This window comes from Varanus komodoensis, unplaced genomic scaffold, assembly GCF_004798865.1.
Source record: "Varanus komodoensis strain SLA01 unplaced genomic scaffold, ASM479886v1 scaffold9, whole genome shotgun sequence".
NCBI classification, from domain to species: Eukaryota; Metazoa; Chordata; class Lepidosauria; order Squamata; family Varanidae; genus Varanus; species Varanus komodoensis.
In genome coordinates, this window is record NW_025336598.1 from 18,427,323 (window position 1) to 18,446,869 (window position 19,547).

The following is a 19,547-nucleotide window of genomic DNA, read 5'->3' on the forward strand; positions in this document are numbered from 1 at the left end:
GTTACAGCCAGATGAGACCATCACAATGCATTCAAGGTCCCTCTAAAGGCAATTCAGAAGGTTTTGCTTGTAACAGGCTATTTATTCTGTGCCAGCTACACTGGTTGCCAGTGTGCTTACAAGTTAAAGTGCTGCTGGTTACCTTTCGCTCCTCAATGGTTTGGACTAGGGTCTTTTAAGGGCCACCTGCACTCACTTCAGCCTGCTGAGGCCCTTACATTTTCCTCAGAAGCCCTTACCTGCAGGTTGGTCATTACGCTTGGTCTAACTGGTAGACATGTGAGCACTGTCTCATCCTTGTGGAGCTCTCTCCCATGGATTCTTTGGCCTCCTTTTCAGCTACCTTATACAAGTAAATTATGCCAAAGGTCTGGATTTTTAAACTGTCAATGTTTATTATGTTATATTAAGTTTTCTATGAATTGCTCGTGTTGATATTTTTAATTTTTTTTTATTTTCATACAGAATACTGAAGTGGACAAAGGGAACTAAAATGCCATTCCTATATTACAGTATATATCACAGTCTGGAATTTTAGAATCATTTTACACTGTGCCACATTTCACACAGAGGTATGCCTGAAAGGCTTTACGTGTGCTCTGAAACATGTGAAAGAAACCAGATTTAGACTAGATACCAGGAAGAATCTCCTCACTGTCAGAGAAGACTGTTCTGGTAAGGAACTGTGTAGTGGTGGACTAATGATACCTGTCTATTTGCATCTATAATAAGCGAGAGATACCTTCTCTGCTGTTGCTCCTTAATAATGGCAGTTTTTCTTGAAACCCTTCTAAAAATACTGTTGGCTCTATTGTCTAAAGCCAGTGCTATTTCTTATCTAATATTTGCAAATGCACAGTTAGAAACTTTGATAGAATTTTGCAAATGCAACTGTTGCAAGAAATTGTTTTCCTAGTGCTACTTCCAAAGAATAGCCAGTGACCAAAACCCTTGTGGCTTGTTTGAGGGGAAACTACCCACAAATGACCTATGAGCTGTTTCCTGCTCAAGGTGAGTCATACTTTCTGGATTTGAGCAGCAAGGCAAGCCACACCCAGGTGGGTCTTTGAGAAATGATGTATGGCACGGGTCAGGGATTAAAACAAGCTACCATAATTTATTTAAGCCATGATAGCTTGTTTGATTGTGTTTATAAACTGGCCCAGTATATAATATAGCTGAATATCCTCCTTCATTAGCTGGAATGGGGAAAATAATTTGTTTAATTCCTGGCAATAAAGGATCTTTGGGGTTTTTTATACAGTGTCCATAATGGTATGGTTAGGGAACAATCTGTTAGCATGCATCTGTATTTTTCTTTTCCATTAGGCGCCCATTAAGGGGGAAGTAGGAAGCTGTGTGGAACCATTCGCTTCCATGTTATTTAATGTTTTGGGTATGCCATATATAGATAATACTAGCAAAGTAAGAATGTATCTTTATTACTTGTAATAAGAAATATAACTGACCCAATCATACAATGGTTACGATTTCTGTTTTATAACTGCCAAGCGGAAATGGAGTGGTAATCATTGTAAGGGGAACTCTGGTTCAGACTTCCAGAGAGCAACTACTGTTGTATTTAGGTTAAAGAGTGAAGTTCCAGAACATCGAATATGATTGAAGCTTGAGCAGTTTTCTTCTAGTTCTATGAAGGCTTCATATATAGTCTAGGGACCCTTATTATACAATAATCTTAAAATAACATGTCATTGTTTCTGTGTGCTTTCCTTTTTAATAGTTGTCCAATGTGTATAAAATGCTTTGATCAGAATAGTGCTCAGGGCACTGAATGCTACAGATTTTAGCACATTGAATGTATAGTTGTTACTCACTGTACATGATCCAGATTTTCCCCCCATGAATTAGTTTATCTTATTTTTCCACTATGTAGATAATAATATTATTCGATGAGGAAATGCTATTATTTAGTACATGTTTGAAACACTATATAAGATATTAGATTATATATAAGATATATAATTGTTAATTTATGAATTGTATTTATGGGGTTTTTAGGTATATGCCGAGATGTTTCCGGTTTTTTTAACTCTAATTGTACAAACTGTTTATTTATGTTTATTTATTATTGTTGTAAGCTGTTCCGAGGCTTTTTGCGAATGGGGCAGCATAAAAATGGTTTAAATAAATAAACCTGTTACCTGGGAAAGCTGTCGGCTCTCCCTCACTAGAAACATTCAAAAAGCGTCTGGACAGTCCTCTGAGCGGGATGCTGTAACTTAGTGTTCTGCAATAGCCCAGGTTGGAACTGATGGCCTTCTGCCCCTTCCAATTTTACTATTCTATGATTCTGCATGAGATGAATATGTACAAAACAGACATACTTATCAAGGATGAGGAACTGAGTGAAATGGCCAATTGCTGCTATCCTGGTTGGCAAATCCAGATATGCTTCCGTGAGAAGTGGCCTTGATGTAAATATTTTAACTTTCCTTTCTTATCCTATGCACTATTCAAAATGGAAACAGAGTAACTCTGTGAAGAATGAGAGATGCAGCTCACCATAGCTACCTGCAATTCCCTGCTAGGTTTGTGAAGTACTGTTGCAAAACCTAAAAGTGTCATGGGACAAAAGTTTCACGTGTAAACCTCAGTGCTGAGTAAGTCCCTTTGCAGGCACAATGCTCAATTCTCTTTTCCTTAACTACTTTCTCTAAAGTTTTACAACATAATAAGTTGTAAAAGTTTTATATAGCACCTATATTATGTTTAAAGCTCAGCCACAAGCCAAACCATGAAACTATGATTTTAAGTTGTTTTGCAGATCTTGACTCGTGTTAACCAAAGTTAAGTGCCCATTCCCATTTCAGATATATCATGTGGTAAGATCTGTGCCCCATTACAGCTCAGTCTCTGGTTGGGTGGGGGTGGTTTAGCCCTAAATTGCGGGGACTTCTTTGAGGGAGAGGCCAAACAAACCCTATTACCCTTCCACGGTCTGGATGGTATCAGGGATTAAAGGTTTCCCTGACATAGATTTGCTCATGATTCATCTTCATTAAATCTGTTGTCCAGGTGTGTACCTCATTTTCCTCCCCCATTCAGCCACTTTCCTCTCCTTTTTTCCTCATTCTCTCTCTCTCACACACACACATGCACACGCACGTGCACCCCATGTGGCAAAGCTCTGGGGCGTCTAGCAAGAGATCCTTGCAATCAGCTGTCACAAACTTATATCTTGCAGACAGAACTTGCAGCATCCAATATGCATCAAAGAATTTCCCACAAGAGCTACCACTTAATGTTACCACATTATCTCTCTTTCATGGTAATTCTATTGCTTCCAAGCTGTATTTACATAAAACGTGCCATGCCGATGCAGTTACAGAATAGTCACATGCAGGTACTGTTCCATACCTGAAAACTTATTGTGGTAGAGGAATTCCATTTGGAGCCTCTGCCCAGATTTCTTGGCTAGCAGGTATGGAGTGCTGTAGAGTGAATCTCCAGTAGCACACATCACATCTGCTCCACTGAACAACAACATCATTGTTTCCCATACATCCTGCTTCACCACTGCAGCGCACAGGGCCTGATCATAAAGATGAAAAGCATGAGCAACAAGCAGCACACCAAACAGGGCAAGATTAATGCCTCTTAATTTAATTGGCCATTTTATTGGTCTCCTCACACCGTAGCTGGCGAATTCAGATGAAATTCATACAGCAAGGTCAGAGCCTGCTACAATTCAGAGACAATGAGCATCGCAAGGTTATTAAATCACAATGGACTGTAATTATTTGGGGAACTGGTAGGTCTGAATCAAGACATGTTATTCAAGACAAGAGACCTTGTACACAACCTGTTGTGCTAACATTCTAACCCTGCTCAGATGACAAAGGAGGCAGAGGACCACAGCTCAGATCATTGCTGCCATCATAATTGGCACATGGCTGCCCTCAGTTCTATGGCTTACTCACAGAAAATGGTGGAGTGGATTGCTCTGAAGCTTAGCAATCTAAGAGAGTGCAGTTTAAAGGATGATCCATGCCAATTTTGAGGAGGCAAACAGCTGATTCATAAGAGTTTAAAGTTCAATGAATGTCAGGACTTTCTTTTTCCCTCCCCAAGAATTTATGAGTGTTACATCATTTTTTGTAATGCATCTTTTGGGAAACCATTTGCTGTGTTAGGGGAAAGGGGAAAGGGTTAGTACTGGGGTGGGCAGCACGTGGCTTACAGAAAGCAAGCAACCTCTTTGCCTTTTTTTTCTTTCTTTTTTTTGCAACAGAGCTGCCAAAGGGAAAAGCAGCCCTTTTAGCAAGCAACATAGGCCCTTTCCCTACCATGCCCCTGCTGCCAAACTTTTGTGACAAACCGTTACATTTTAAAAGGTACTATTCTTACCACCAGAGGTGGGGCAGCACTCTAGTGGCAGAAATCCCATTTTCAAACAAGCAACAAAAAGAGACAAAAGAACACCCAAACCAACATGCCAGCTACCTTTACCTTATTTAGTTCTTCTTTAGTATGATGCAGTAGAGTGGTTCTTCTGAATCTTCCCTCTTTATATTTTTGAGTGATAAACCTTAGCCTCCTGTCTGTTGCAGCATCCATAAGCAATTCCTCACCTGGTGGAAGATTCCCTTCCCAAAAGCTATTTGCCCTCTTATTCCCTATCACAATAAAAAGCTGCAGTGGGAAGAAAAGAAACTCAGCATTAAAAAAAGAATTAGATCCAGACAGACTGGGAAGTGTATGCTAGGCAAGAAAGTTGATTGTGCACAGTTATGACTAACAAGGGAAGAAACAAGGAGATATGCATGATTACAATACAGTTGAAAAGGGAAAAACAATTCAAACTTGGAGCAATACTATATGTATATATCATACTAATCAAAATTAAGATAAACATCTGCACCAAAGTAATGCAAATTCTGGGACAAAAATTTAATTCTACCTCTGCAGAATTATGCAATTATTAAATTATGCAAACTCAGAAAATTATTATTCATTCTCTTATTTTCCACAATATATTCTGCACCACCTGGCCATCCCACCTGGGGATGAAAAGGTTCTACTCAGATATGAATGTTCCAGGCCCCAACCTTCTTATTCAGGAATTCATGTGGATTTATTGTACACACATAGTCAGCTGACATCTCCACAACCATAAAGGCTTGCAAAAAAAATTAAAAATGACTTTTTGGCCAAAAAAATATTATTGCCAAAAATATCTATGAAAGCTGAATTCTGGGCCTAAAACATATCCTCCAGTTTTACTGTGCTCCTGAGAATAATACACAGAAAGTAGACTTGAATAAAGAGGCATTTGTGCAAAAATCGGGGATCCATTCTCAGTTATTGCACCCATTCAACATATCCTGAAAATAGGAGAATGTAGGCACAAAATAAAAATATAATGTCAGTACAGTGCTTATAGACCTAGTAGGATGGTCTAACTGTCAGAATAGCATTAAATATATGGACAGTCCTGAAATAATTTCATTTGCTTAATCAAGTAAATAGTACAACATGTATTATTATTAATGTGTGGTAAAACTTCAGAGCTATTACAACAGGAAGAAAGGTTCCATTTGTAGGGTAGGGAGAAGCTTATTTATATTTAATATCATTACCCTGCAGTCCTCCCATTCCTAGAACTCTCAAGATGGCTTAACATGAAACCAACATACTTCAATAAAAGAAATTACAGCAAGAAAAGGAAAAAGATCAGCATTAAAACAATCAAGTAAATCAATGTCAGTATTAAGCAGGAAGCAGCCTCAAAGAGAGCAACAAATTAAATACTATTACAGAAACCTATACAGCAAAAGCTCCCTTTTCCCACTAATACATGCCTCGTACTCTCTTTTCATCCCATTCTTTCCTACCTCAATGAGTTCATTGCTCCAAATGCTGGCATCCATTTTGAGGCTTCGAACCTTGGAATCTCTGGGCCCAAGTGATCTGTGCTGTCCTGGATGAAAAGAACGGGAAGAAACACACTTCAGAATTAAAAGGAAACGATACAAGAAACATAATAAAAGTTTCACAAGTCTTCATAAAAGAACTCCTTTCAGATGATAATGGATATGGGTGGTCAGGGGGTAGCGGGGAGCAGAATTGCCAAGGTTCCGTGACATGTTAGAAGGTCAGAAACTGGCCACTGTATGCACAGTTGACATGTATAGGCACTCTAGAGATTTATAATGAAAACCTGGGCTAATTTTGGGATTTGGGCTAATATTGTGACACCTGAAAAGAAGTACAGGTTCAGAGTCGAGATTCTTCAAGAATGTATTTATGTAGATGTTCCCCTGTCCCATGGACCTGGTGTGCAGGTGGAATGGACTGGCAATACAACACTTTTTGAGCCCCAAATAGATATAAAGTGCCTCCTATTTCCAGATCTAGATCTGCCCTAATTCTAATGATTGCTTCAGGTAAACAAATATAATGGAACTCAAGTCCAACTCTTAAACTTACATGCAAAGATCTTGCTTTGACAATCAAGTTTTTAAATATTAAAAGCTTGATGGTAAAATCTGAAGATTGTTTCCAGCTTTCTAACTCTTCTAATGTATTTAAATTAAAGTTTCAAGTTTTTCAATGTTGCATTTGAACCTTTGTTTTCATTTGGATGATCAAATTTAGTTGCAGGAAGCTTGCCATATTTCTCCATCACCTTGAAATTCATTCATAGAAACTACCATTACACTTCATCTCTACTAACAACTTGGTTTTTTTTTTAATGCATTAACCTTAAGGCATAAACATGGCTTATTAAACCTTGTATACTTGCAAAATATACTTTATTTAACATATACTAAATTCAGTATATGTTGTTATTTCAGTATGTGTATCGCTTCCAAGAGATCCTAAGTTGAAAAGAAAGACACATGGGTATGATCTCTGAGATCACACAGGAATTACTAAGAGCCATAACAAATCCAAGATGCTTCACCTGCAAAGTTGTTTCCCTGTATTGCAAGTGTAATTTCCTTACACTTTTATATTAAATAGAGCCCTTCAAATATAGCAAGTTTTTTTTAAAAAATTATGATTAAACTCGGATCTATTTGAACTCAGTATCTGGCTATTGGAACGGTAGATGGGATCTTAAAGATCATCAACATTAATTCCAGTGAGATCCCATGGAAAGCTAAGTTCATATTTATGCAGTGCTGCTTAAATTCAAAATGATATATGTACATAAAGAGATGGAACTGTTAATGAGTCCTTATTTTAACTTCTCTGTTAACAGGAAAGAACTACAGTATTGCCAATAAAAACTTTCTCTATCCTAGGATTGCTTAAGCCATCCAATAGTTCGGATGTACAGCGTTTCATACTGCACTGTGTCCTGTCCTTAGCATTTGGTTTCAGTGAAATCAAACTGAACCTTAATGTCATTTAATGAAACTCTCAAAGGTTAACATAAATTTTCTCTCTCTCTCATGCTCTCATGCTCACATGCACACACACACACAAAGTCCAAACAGTGGAAGCAGCATGGGAAAAAAATCAGCACAGTTCATTGTACATAAATATGTGGTGCATGAGGTGGCACAAGTTGGAGGAAAATAAATTTATTTATTTCATAACTCTTTAGAATTAGTTATGAAAATGATCCCGGTGTCATTTATAACTTTACACAAAATTAGAAATAAACATGGTTGGCTCGTACAGTGCCCTTTAAGGCAGATGCGTTGCTTGACAGAACCCACTCCCCAGCCCAAGTTTCTTCAGTACCTGCACACTTGTTACAAATGACAACACAGAGATTGATGGACGCCCAGTCTGGATCCGGGGCTTTACAATCAGCACAGAACCTGTTTGATTCATTGAACCAGATCTTCTCAGCTACTTCATAGTCAGAGAGAGTTTCCGCTATGGACTGTTGCAATGCTTCGATCCACTCCTGCTTTTCTTTTTCCGTCTCTGCCGTAAAGCTGAAAGCCATTGATACATCGTAAATGCCTTTACTTCAAGTCCAAACTCAACAAGATGCATTTAGTTATTAGGCAGCAATTTTCAATGCTAAGCAGCATGAAGATAAGCTCAGGAGAAACATGAAAGCTGAGGGGCTGGCACTGGGATTGTCAATAATAATTCAGTGAGCCACTGCAGCAAACTGGGACTGCCCAGCAGTTTTGGACTGCAGTGCCCATAATCCCAGACTGTTTGCTATGCTGGTTTGTTCTGTTGGGAATTGTAGTCCAAAATTTCTGGAAAATTCTAGGTTGCTTTGCCCTGCATTACATCCCAATATACTCACCCTCCCAAGTATCTGCTACATCCAAGCGTTACAAGAAAACAGCACAAAAGTTTCACTCCTTCCAATCAGCACTTACACTACCATTTAGGTGAAGGCTATCCATTTGTTTTTTGTTTTATACATGCTAATTCCTACTGCAACAGCTTTTGAATAATAACGTAGCTTTTTCTCCACACAAAAAAACTCCTCCAGCCACAATACTGGGCACTTCTGCCTTTCTGCAGCTGAACAGTTCACTTAGGCTCATGGGGAGGTAGGGAATGGAGGATGGAAACATCCAGGACACAATTGCTATCAAAAAAAACCCCTACTCCTCCAGTTCCAGCAACTACCTTCTCTAGGCAGGCTGGATGGAAGCATCTTGTAGTGTTTATAGCCATGGCTGTTCAACAATTCCATGTGAATTACCAGCAAGATACTTAACTCTCTTTAGCAGTGATGAGTAATACTGAAGGTCGATCACATCATGCACCAATCTAGTTATGGTTCCCTGCCCAATCTAGTTACCCATCTTAAAGACATGTCTATTAGCCATTTGCCTCTCAAACCTTCTCTCTGGTTTTCAAACTAAAAGGGGAGGAAGCAGTACAAAATTGTGTGCAGTAACAAACACTGAACTCTGGTTGCACGTTCAAACTTCCCACTTGACTCTGAACAAAGCTGAAAGATATTTAGGAACAGATATCCAGGAGCAATTTCCTAATTCAGACCCAAATGGGAAACTGTGGTTTCAACAATACTTTGAATTACTGCCTTGAAGCATGAGGAGAAAAAAAGGAGGAGGAGCCACACCGACACAACTTGTTCTCGGTCCAATAAACTAGGTTTATTGTCTAGAGATCGTTGCATTCATACACACACTGCTCCCGTAGAAGTCAACCCCCACATTATTTCTCAACAGGTAATTATATGCTGAAAAGCACAGCACACACACATAAAGGGACCTGTACATGAGTCAGATACTTGCTCTGCTCCCTCCACAATCCTTATGCCCCAGGCCAGTGCAAGATGGTCTTTGGAAGAGGAACATAAAGTTGATGCTACTCCTTAAGATGAAAGTTTGGGCTTCCCAACCCTTTGGCTCCGATTCTGGTGTGATATGGATGGGAGGAGGAAGTATGAGCATTTGAAGGAGAGAATGGACAGATGGGAATAAGTAATCTTTCCCCCACTTTCCAACTCTCTCTAAAAACATGCCTTCTGTCCTCATCCCCTCTGCAGTCAGCTTTTAAACATTTGGCTCTGGCCTCCAGCCAGGCTGTTTTGTGGTAAACTGGCACAGCTATCAAAGAAGCATTGCAGAACAGGCAGGATATGAGGGCAGGTAGCCTGGTACGCTTAAAGAAGAATGTAATTGCATCGAATATAAAGAACATTTAGTGATGGTCAATTATCCCAGCAACTTTGCATTCATGGACCAAAGAATGGGATGTCAGAGCAAGTTTGTTTTGTCAAGAGCAATTAGGCAGAATGTTGCCAGCATGGTTTTCCTTGTAGCTCAGCAAACTAGAAAGGCACTAGAAACTTAATGAAATTTGAAAAGTCATGAAGGGGCCCACAAGATTTGTGAGGGGTACAATCTTCCTGAGACTCCAGTCATCTGTACTTGTGCTCTGAATCTGGAAAAGGCTTAGCTGTGGGACAACCACATCTAGGGCATGATGCTCCCACCCACTCTATCCTCTTGGAAACAACAGATTTGAGCACTTCAGTTGGCTGAGATAATGTGACATGTTGTCCTCAGCTTTAGAGGCAAAGCTATTCTTGCCATACTGAAGGGACCATCACGTCATCTGGATGGCTTCAATATGTCTTTAAAATGCTCTTCAGAATTACTTATCTCAATATTGCTAAAACAAACAGCTTACCTGAAGTTTCTGTATGGTGTAATTATTTCAAAAGATGGTTTTGCAGTCCGATCTATCTGCCTTACATTGGCCACATTCATGGGGATTAAGGTGATGCCATATCCAGTTTTGAAATCCTAGAGGAAGCAAAATGAGCACATGAGCTTCAATTTTTTTTTAATACATATCCTCTTTAAAAAAAAAAACTATTTCCCAGCAGTGGTTGCCTACTGAATGTGACATAACTGGGAAAATTATGCTATTGCTTGCATCAAATATTATTTAACACAAAGTTTTTCTAAAATACCATTTTTCACGTTCTGCAAGATCTATGTTGCTCTATCTTTTTTCCTATATGTTCTAAACAGTTTAAACTGTAACTTATTTCAACAATCCTTATAGCTATTTGTAGCATAGGCCAGTAACATAAACATTATGTTTCGGCTAAAACTGAAAGAGAGATTGGCTTGCCTAAAGCTATCCAATAACTAAGCTGGAATTTGATGATCCTCCTTCCTTCCATTTTATCCTCACAGCAGGAGGATAGGTGGGTTAGGCTGAGAGTCAATAACTGCCTTCAAATGAACTTCAAGGCCTAGTAGGCATTTGATCACCCAAGTCCAGCACTCCAACCACTATACAATACTGACTCTATTAAGGCTGGTGTTATGTTGACAGAGACACTTTGCAGGGATGGAATAACCTGCCTGTGAAATGGATGTTTTCCTGAAAGCACAAGGCCATTGTGTCTGACTTAGACCATTCTCTACAGCTGGTTTCTCAATTGCATAAATCTGACCAGATCCAAGTGTCTGCTACCTCCACCTTATGAGATATTTTTTCAACCAAATGTGAAATTGAGGGGCACTGATCAGGGCCAGGAAAGGGCAGGAGGCCCATCTCTAATATTTATACCAGGCTTGGCTAAGTTAAAGGCCTCATACCACTTGCCAATCACAGAGGCTGATACTGCTCAGTTCTATGCTCTTTTATGCTCAAAGAAGATACAGGGAACTGAGCACACAGCATCCTGGGAAGCTAAAATAGACCAGCCCTAAGATCAGAAAATAAGATGTCTAGTTCAAATTCTCAATTCCCCCAGTAATTGTCAAAACACAGAGATATGTAAATTTTCAATTTCATTCCACTCCTTATTGCTTCCATTCATTACTTTAGCTTACTCATTTTTCTGTTCCCTTGCCTAGGTAGTTAGTCCTCACCCACTTTTATGACTCTAATAATTTTCTTCTTTTGCCTTCAACCACTCCATTTTTTCTTAAATCAATGTTCTTACACCTGATGTATCTGCTCCACTGCAAACACAACGATTTCTCTGGAGACGTCATGGTGACTTATTAATCCATTCCTTATCAGTTGTATGGGTGGGGAATGCACACTATAATCCCCTGCCAGCTTGGGTTTGCAAGCACATTACATACCAGTGATATATACATTACGAGGCAAGGTAAACAGAAATAATATATATACCTGGTCAAACTATAAACTATAAGGAGGAAAGTTGTCAAGATACCAGACTCCAATCTAGATCATCACTGATGGTTTGTACTATACAGATACGATGAGCAAACATAAGCAGGTATAATTCAATACATTAGTTGGAGATAACTAGAAGGGTTTCCATTCATGGAAAGAATGGAATCTTCAAATACAGCCCCAGATACAGCATCTTTACTGTTCTTTGCTTTAGGCTACTATCCAACAGGGACGATCATAGGGGTTTATTGCATTATGACTTAGCACAGGGCTGGGCAAATTTGGGAGACCTGGCCTGAGATTCCCACCCCCATGGGTTACACACTTCCCCTATGCAGATACAAAAAAATGAGTGGGGGGACAGGAAAAGAAAAATGCACCTGGACTTGTTACATGCCTGAAAGGCTAAAATTAGCTTGTTCACAAACAAAGTAATGTTGACCTTTTTTGGTATTCCTTAGCAGCCCTGGACACTATTCTGTTTGCCCAAAAATTGGGGGTTAGTTCACCTGAATTTCAAGAGTGGTCGGAGCACTGGGAGACTGCATGCCACCCATCCCTGGTTTAATACATGTGTGACAAACTAGCATCCTGTAGGTCAAATCAGCCACATCCCTCGTCTGGTCCTTGCCACCTCTACCAAATTTGAATTGAGCTTTGGTAAAATGTCTGCCCACAACAAAGTGTTGTCATTTGCCACCACTGCAGTTGCCAAAATGGCTTCCAACTGCCACAGCAGAGGGAAGAAGAGCCAAGCTCAGATCCTTCTTCTAAGCAACAATTATTCATTTCATTTCTATGCTGAACACAACAGCCAAAGCTCTTTTGCTATGCACATCATCAAAAGATGCTGCTATTTATTCTTAGAAACCTGCATCGATTACAACACTCTCCATGCATACTTCACAAGTCCATGAAATGGTAGTATCCACTGGCCCCACCCCTGACCTCCTATCCCCATTTCCCCCCAAGTGTCATGCTGTAAGAATGCCATTACTGGACTGCATGTAATATATACACAATATTATGTATGTTGTGCTATGTTGTTAACATATGCTCCTTGCTGATCTCTGGTACCAAATTTATTAAGCAATTGAGGTTACTGTGAGGGGTGGTCAACTGCATGGTCAATAAACTTCCACCCTATCTAGAGACTAAGCAACTCCCCGAGAATAACTAAATTCACCCTTGCTTATCTAAGCACTGGGTGCACTCAGACAAAAGGATTATCTAACAAGCAAAAGGACATACCCATGGAAAGAGGAATTGCTTTGTTTTGGAAATATTTTGTTACCACCACTGACATGGAAGGGATTTCAGAGATCATCTACTCCAATCACTACTCAATGCATGCACTGTACTCTGGGTGCAACTACAGCATCAGAAGTAGGAGTACGAATAGTAGTAGTAATGGAATTTTGCTGGTGCAATCACTTTTTATACAATTTCATAGTCTTTTGTTGAATATTTGTAAAAGTTATTCGTTTCCTTAATCCAGCATTTTGCTTTCAGAGGGTTTTATACTTCAAGGAGGCCTAAAATATAGTTTGAAAAGAAGTAAATGGAGAAGAAAGAAGAGGAAGAGGAAGAGGAGGAGGAGGAGGAGGAAGGGAACTGATTTCCATAACTGCTAAGAAAATGTCAGATTGTTTAAGGACAACTCTCTTTAGTCTGATGATTTAGTATTGCCGAGTGATGCCATTTGCTTTCTACCAGATGTTCCTGAGGTTCAGAACCACAACTGGAAATGAACTCACAGCCCTTTGGGCATGTTCAAGAAAAAGTGGCAAGACCACCAAACTTTGCATTGTTGAACGCAATGTTCTGTAATTCTTTCTTTGCTGTATGGCAAGAAACCACAGCTCACCACATCCTGGCTTACCACTATCACTCAGGATGTGGAATGAAAAAACCAGCAACTTATTGCCTGAACTGCTACTTAAATAAAAACAGCACACACATGTATGCATATTTACTCAGCAGTTCAGGCTTTGAAGCTGCAGCAGCTTTGAGCTAGTGGTCTATAATAGCAACCTGGAAATTCCAAAGACCTGGCACAAAAAAAGATGACATTTGACCCAGAGACCATCCAGTGCACAGCTCAAATACTACCCTCAAGTATAAGGCATAAGCTCTCTGGAAGAAAAAGGATGCTTTCTGCCCCAGCCATGAAAAAATAAAGCATTTCGATGTACTTTTCTGCAAAAGCAGCTTCTGAAACCTACAGAGGAGAGAGACTGTAATTATATTAAATTCAAAGTAATACACCATGGTTGCACAGATATTTCAAGAAATTTCACACACAGACACACACACACTCAGCATGCAAGAAGGAAAGTAGCTTTAAGGCTAAGAGAATGTTGTGAGCAAGTGACAGATCGAGTGGCATTCCTGACGGTATACAGATCAAGTCATCCTGCAAACATCCCAGCTGATCTCACAGATCCAGAGAGGGTAACAACAGGGAAACCAGGCAACACACAGCGAAAGGGATGAGGGACTGGCACAACTGAACAAGCCCTATTTGCCCAAGGAGTGTGCAATTCCCTCCCAGCTGGGCTCCTCCAACACAGGAGCTGAAGACCATGATAATTAAATGGAGCTTATTCAGAATTTCACACTTGGGTGGCTAATAGACTCCAGCAATTGTGATCACATTATGTCCCCAGTTCTGTTCATTTATATTCAGATGTCTGAAGAGTCAATATCAGTGACTGGCATTTGCTTAACAGCCTGCAATAATGAAAAGATAACAGAATCAAAGGCCCATAAAAAGGAGCAATTCCAGCCAGCCCTGTCACTTTGACAAACCCCAAGACATTCATCCCCCAGGATGTTTATCCTGGTTGTTTGGTACAACTTCAGTTACAATCCTGATCTCTTAAGGTATACAAGCTGGGAAGGGGAGAGGTGAACAGAGGGAGAGAGGAAATAAGGGAGGGAGAGAAAGGAAATAAATTCTTAAGCTCTTGCAGAATTTCCAGTTATAAACAAGTATTGATGTGCCATAGTTCTCTTATGCCTGAGCTACATATAACCATTTCTTCATTTTATTCCCACCCCTCTCTCTCTTTCCCTATCTCCTTACAACCTGAATCATGAAATCAGTTGCTTCAGGCTTCAATGACTTTGCTCCTCTTCATCTAAGCCTGTCAAGCTTGGCACAGAAGATAAGTCCACCATTTCTAGCAATTTTAGCTACATCAGGATAAGTGGAAACAGGGTCACCCCCTCTTCCACCCCACCACCACCAATGCAGTCACTTGGAACCCAAATCATGAAGGGCCTCTCACATGGTATGGTCTGCTCAGATGGATTTGTCCAATTCTGAAGAGGAGGAGCAGGGGAGGGGGCCAAGGACTTTGCAGTCACAACTTTACTGATGCTTCTCCCACATCTTGAGGGGAATGCTGCTTTGATTTATATTTTTCGGTGGCCAGTTAGTAAAAGAAGTGCACTTCCGAGTTTTCATTTGATTCATCTGGAGAGGGAAAGAGGTTCATGGTAAGAGGGTTCTGATGCAGTTAAATCAACTGGAATCACTGTGAACTTGGCTGTTTTAGGAGCCAAGAGGTTTTATGCATACACACACAGGAGTGGGGAAGTGGGGGAGAGAGAAAAGTTGGAGTTGAGGCAGAAGGATGTGTGTGGTAAACCTAAGAACAAAAAGCTTCGCTTACCTTAACATCTGACCAATTGTTTGCCACATGCTCTCCCTAACATCACTTAGGTTGACTCAGCAAGCCAATGAATAAGATGTATAATAGTATAATTATTGCGAATCCAAAGGGAGGAGCTAGTAATTTCTCAAGGCAACCAACTCCCTCACCTAGTCAAAGGAAGCCTACGTGCTAATTCTTGTGGTATGCCATAATTCAATATATCTAGTCCATACTTGCAAAAGAACCTAGGAAAAGTGCCTCTTCCTATTTTCCAGAACACTTTATGAAAACACTACCAGAATAGGACTCTCACAGCACCCTTCACTCAGCAATCTCCTTTAATTCTAAACAACAGCACTAGTCCCTATCTAAAAAGCTAAATATCAATTTATCTGCAATAATCAGCATCGGGGATGGCTGCAGGTAGACCCACCCTTTCACCAGGCCTTCTGACCAATTATATTATCTAGTTTGTTTAGGTTTCATTCTCCAATTCATTCAATGGGGCTTTCTTTGCATGTTAAATGTTTTTAACTGAAACGTTTTACCTTTCGTTATTTTTTTTTCATTGTGTACATTTTGAATTTCAAATGGTTAGGCTGAAAACCATTTCAAGGTATCTTTTTAGACACAATAATTCCGACTAGAAAATGGTTAAATAAATAAACAGCCTACTAGGGGTGGTTGAGATTTCATTTGTAAAATAAGAACTTAGCAAAATGTTTCAATTGCTTCCTAAATTGGATGGAAATAACTTGAAATCAAAAAAGAAAGACTGAATATGGGAGAAAGGAAATCTGACAGATTTGCTCATCCATGCAGAGGGCTTAAGTCATTAGCTGTTCTGGGACTGACGACTTATATATACAACCCATGTCTGTGATGCTGAAATATGATTGACACAGGCTCTCTATTCTAACAGTTATGTGACCAAATGGCACAACATGGTCCTTTCTATGCTAGGAATTACATGTACCTATTGAATATGGCTAGTACAGGTGGGTGAAATTTTTGTTCAGTTTATTGTTTGATTAGAATTTACTAAAATTTACTGAAAGAACTTTGAGATTCTTTTTAAAAAAAAAAAACTGGGAGAAAGTGAAACTGACAGATTTGCCTATCTGGAATTTTGTTCATGCAAATATTTCAGGAGGAAAGAAAAAGCAACTTGTGTAAGCCTTAAAATCTATCAGGGGGGAAATGCTTTTAGAAGTGAAGTGCAAAAGCATAAGTCTTCCTATCTACTTCCAATTTTTAGAAGGCACACTCTGATGGGAATTTTCTTCCTTCTCTAGGAACCGTGAAGACCAGTTCCCTGTAGATTGCTCCTAGGGTATATTTTCCTTCAGTCCTAGTCCACACACGATTTTTTTAAAAAGTTGCCCAAGCTGGTTGTTAAGAGTTCTGTGGTTGAGGAAATGACTCACAAAATTCAGAAGAAATGCCAACTCTATATTAGGCCCAGTTACACACATCCACTAAATAGGTTTCATTTAACTAGATGTTATATGAATTTTATTCTAATACTTTGTTGTTTTTAACCAAGTATTTTGCTCTGATTTATTTTCTTAGTGTCATTTAATGCAGCTTTTCCTTTTCGTACAATTCCTTAGTTAAAAATCAGCCAATAAATTCATAAAATCCATAAATTAGTGGCCTCAGATTAGAAATCAAACTGAGTCTCACAAGATCTTACTCTAAACATTTCTAAGCTTGACATTATTCTCAAACATGAGGTCCCACTAACAACAAACTTTAGGATGGATATGGGATTATGTTATGCTTCGTACTTTTTAAAAAATGCTGCAATGTAATATTCAACTTTTACCTATCAAATTTAATAGTTATCAGTATATCCACTACTTTCAATGCGGTGATTAGTCTAGACAGATGTCCTAATGCTACCATTAAAATAAACCTCTGGAGGACACCAAGGGAATAGTTCCAGATAGATGAGACTTTCAGCACTTGCATGATGCTCAGAATACTCACTCAGATATCAGTCAACAGTATATATTATAACATTCTGGGTGAAAAATAAATAGCAGAGCTCTCTAGTAGCATCTGGCTTGTACCAAATGAACAAAATCCCATAGCTGTCAACCAATTAAAGATAGCTTGGGTGGCAATCCTATACACATTTACCTGGGTGTAAGTTCCATTAAACTTAGTGGGGCTTACTTCTGTGTAGAAGTATATATGATTGTACGATTACTGAAATTAATATTATATATTATATTAACACACATTCACTTTCATTTACCCACATGCAAATTCATCATTTATTTTGATTTATTTATGCATTAGATTTCTTACAATAAACTCAAAGTGGCTTACATCATTCTCCTGCTGCTGCTCTCCCCGCAACAATAACCCTGTGACTTAGGTTGGGCTGAGACTCTGTGACTGGCCCAAAGTCACCCAGTTGGCTCAATGGTTGAGTGGCAACTAGTATCTCCTGGACTCCCAGTCTCAAATTCTTAACCACTACACCACATTGGCTTGCATTAATTTGCATATAAGTAAATGATAAGCATTTTGCTTAGATGTTATGCCAGGAATTGACTGAACTCAGACAAGCCAATAACATACACTTGAGGGTTGAATATAGTTTGAAGGCAGGTTGCCAGTGAACTGTTGGTTGTTGTTGAAATGTGGTTACCATGTTATCTGAACCCAGCTTCTTAACCACAAACAACCCATGAAGAGAAGCCACGATTTCTCGCTGAACTGTCAACACTTGTTGAGGTTTTTTTTTTGTTGTTGTTATTGCAGTTAGTTTCAAACACAGTCCATGTTACAAAAACAACCTACCCTCAAATCATATTCAGTCCTTGCATGTGAGTGATCATGTTGTCTGTATCCACTATTTCATAAGAGATATCCCCTTCTGTGTGGCAGAAAAAGGAATTCCTCTTAGAAGATGGTGCTGCCAGATGTAGCTTTTAATCCTATGCATTAAACATTAATCAAAAATCCTGCTGCTGCCTGATCAGGCCAACATTTTAAGTCAACTGATAGGGCCTTTTCCTTTAAAAACTGTTAATCTTACCAATTAGGCATTTATATGTTGCAGCCTTAAAAAGATGAACCATAATCAAGTGCATCAGTTCCATGCAAGTACCAGGATTCTGTAGGGCAAAAGTGTTCAGCTTTCTGAGAACCTGAACCTTCGCTGAGGGTACAGGAGAAAATTAAAGTTACCAAAGGAAGAAACCTCAGAGGACAGAGGAGATGCCAAAAGAGATTACCACCCTTGCCACAAACACTGCTTACTTTAGAGTATATTCACAGAAAGGGAAAACCAACCACCCCTAATACAGAACACACAGAGACTTGACTCCATGAGACAGAACAGTGAGTTTTCTACTGTTTCCCAGCAGCTAATTGTGAATAGAGCCCCTTCAAAGATTCCATGGAAAACCATGGATCTAATATTCTGAAGACAGCAGGCTTACTGTACACAAGAAAGCCCTTAGAGATTAATGTCTCAAAAGGCCCAATCTGCATGCACAACACCTAGCAGCTCTGTTATTGCCATATAGCATCTCCAAAGAGTATACCAGATGTTGCCTCATCCCAAGTCAGACAACTGGCTTCTCTAAATAGTACCATCCATCATGAACCTCTATCCATTTCTCCAGAACCTGAGGCAAAGTTGCCGGTTCAAGACTTTTTCCCCCAGATGGTAGATGAATGTCAATTTCAGTTTTTCAGTTTCTCATTTTTTCAAACTTTAGATCATTCTAATTCAGCCCAAAAATTCATAGGTATTTTCATATTTTTCCTCATTTATGTACTTGTTGAAAGCAATGTTTCCCTCATCTAATGCATTTGTGTACATTATTTGCACGAACATAAGCATTTTTGTGCTCATGTACTCCTACTAGACACATTTGTGTATTCTTTTTTAATGGAAGAACTGTATTGCAACAAAAACCAAGCGATTACTGCTTCTTGCTTTACACAGTGGCTGGGGAAGTCTGAATTCAGCATGCCTCCATCAAAATGCCAGCCAGAATTTCCCCTGTCCCTGCTGGATATGCTGAGGATTTTAACAGGGACCTTCTGAAAACAAAGCTGGTGCTCAGCCACAAAGCTGTATCCTTCCCACACAGGCGTGCACACACAGACACAATATCTCTGATGCGCCAACTGCTTGTCAATTCTTACCTCCTTTATTCATTCACAGTATTCTTGTGGGACCCATCGCTAGATTTCTCAAAATTTCATATAAGGAATCAAGACAAATTAGTTTATCTAAGGCCACCAAATTAAAAAACATGGTGGAACAAGGATTTC

General features: G+C 39.4%; 1 protein-coding gene across 1 annotated transcript in view; it reads right to left on the reverse strand.

Moving 5' to 3' along the window:
- ARAP2 (ArfGAP with RhoGAP domain, ankyrin repeat and PH domain 2) overlaps nucleotides 1–19,547 on the reverse strand; it is a 113,413-nt gene that overhangs the window by 50,853 nt on the left and 43,013 nt on the right. The window contains exons 10-14 of the mRNA XM_044418265.1: nucleotides 10,111–10,226; nucleotides 7,717–7,916; nucleotides 5,856–5,941; nucleotides 4,471–4,653; nucleotides 3,379–3,553 (exon numbers count right to left, since the gene is read on the reverse strand). Coding sequence (XP_044274200.1) covers nucleotides 3,379–3,553; nucleotides 4,471–4,653; nucleotides 5,856–5,941; nucleotides 7,717–7,916; nucleotides 10,111–10,226 — 760 coding nt within the window. The remainder of the gene's footprint in view (nucleotides 1–3,378; nucleotides 3,554–4,470; nucleotides 4,654–5,855; nucleotides 5,942–7,716; nucleotides 7,917–10,110; nucleotides 10,227–19,547) is intronic.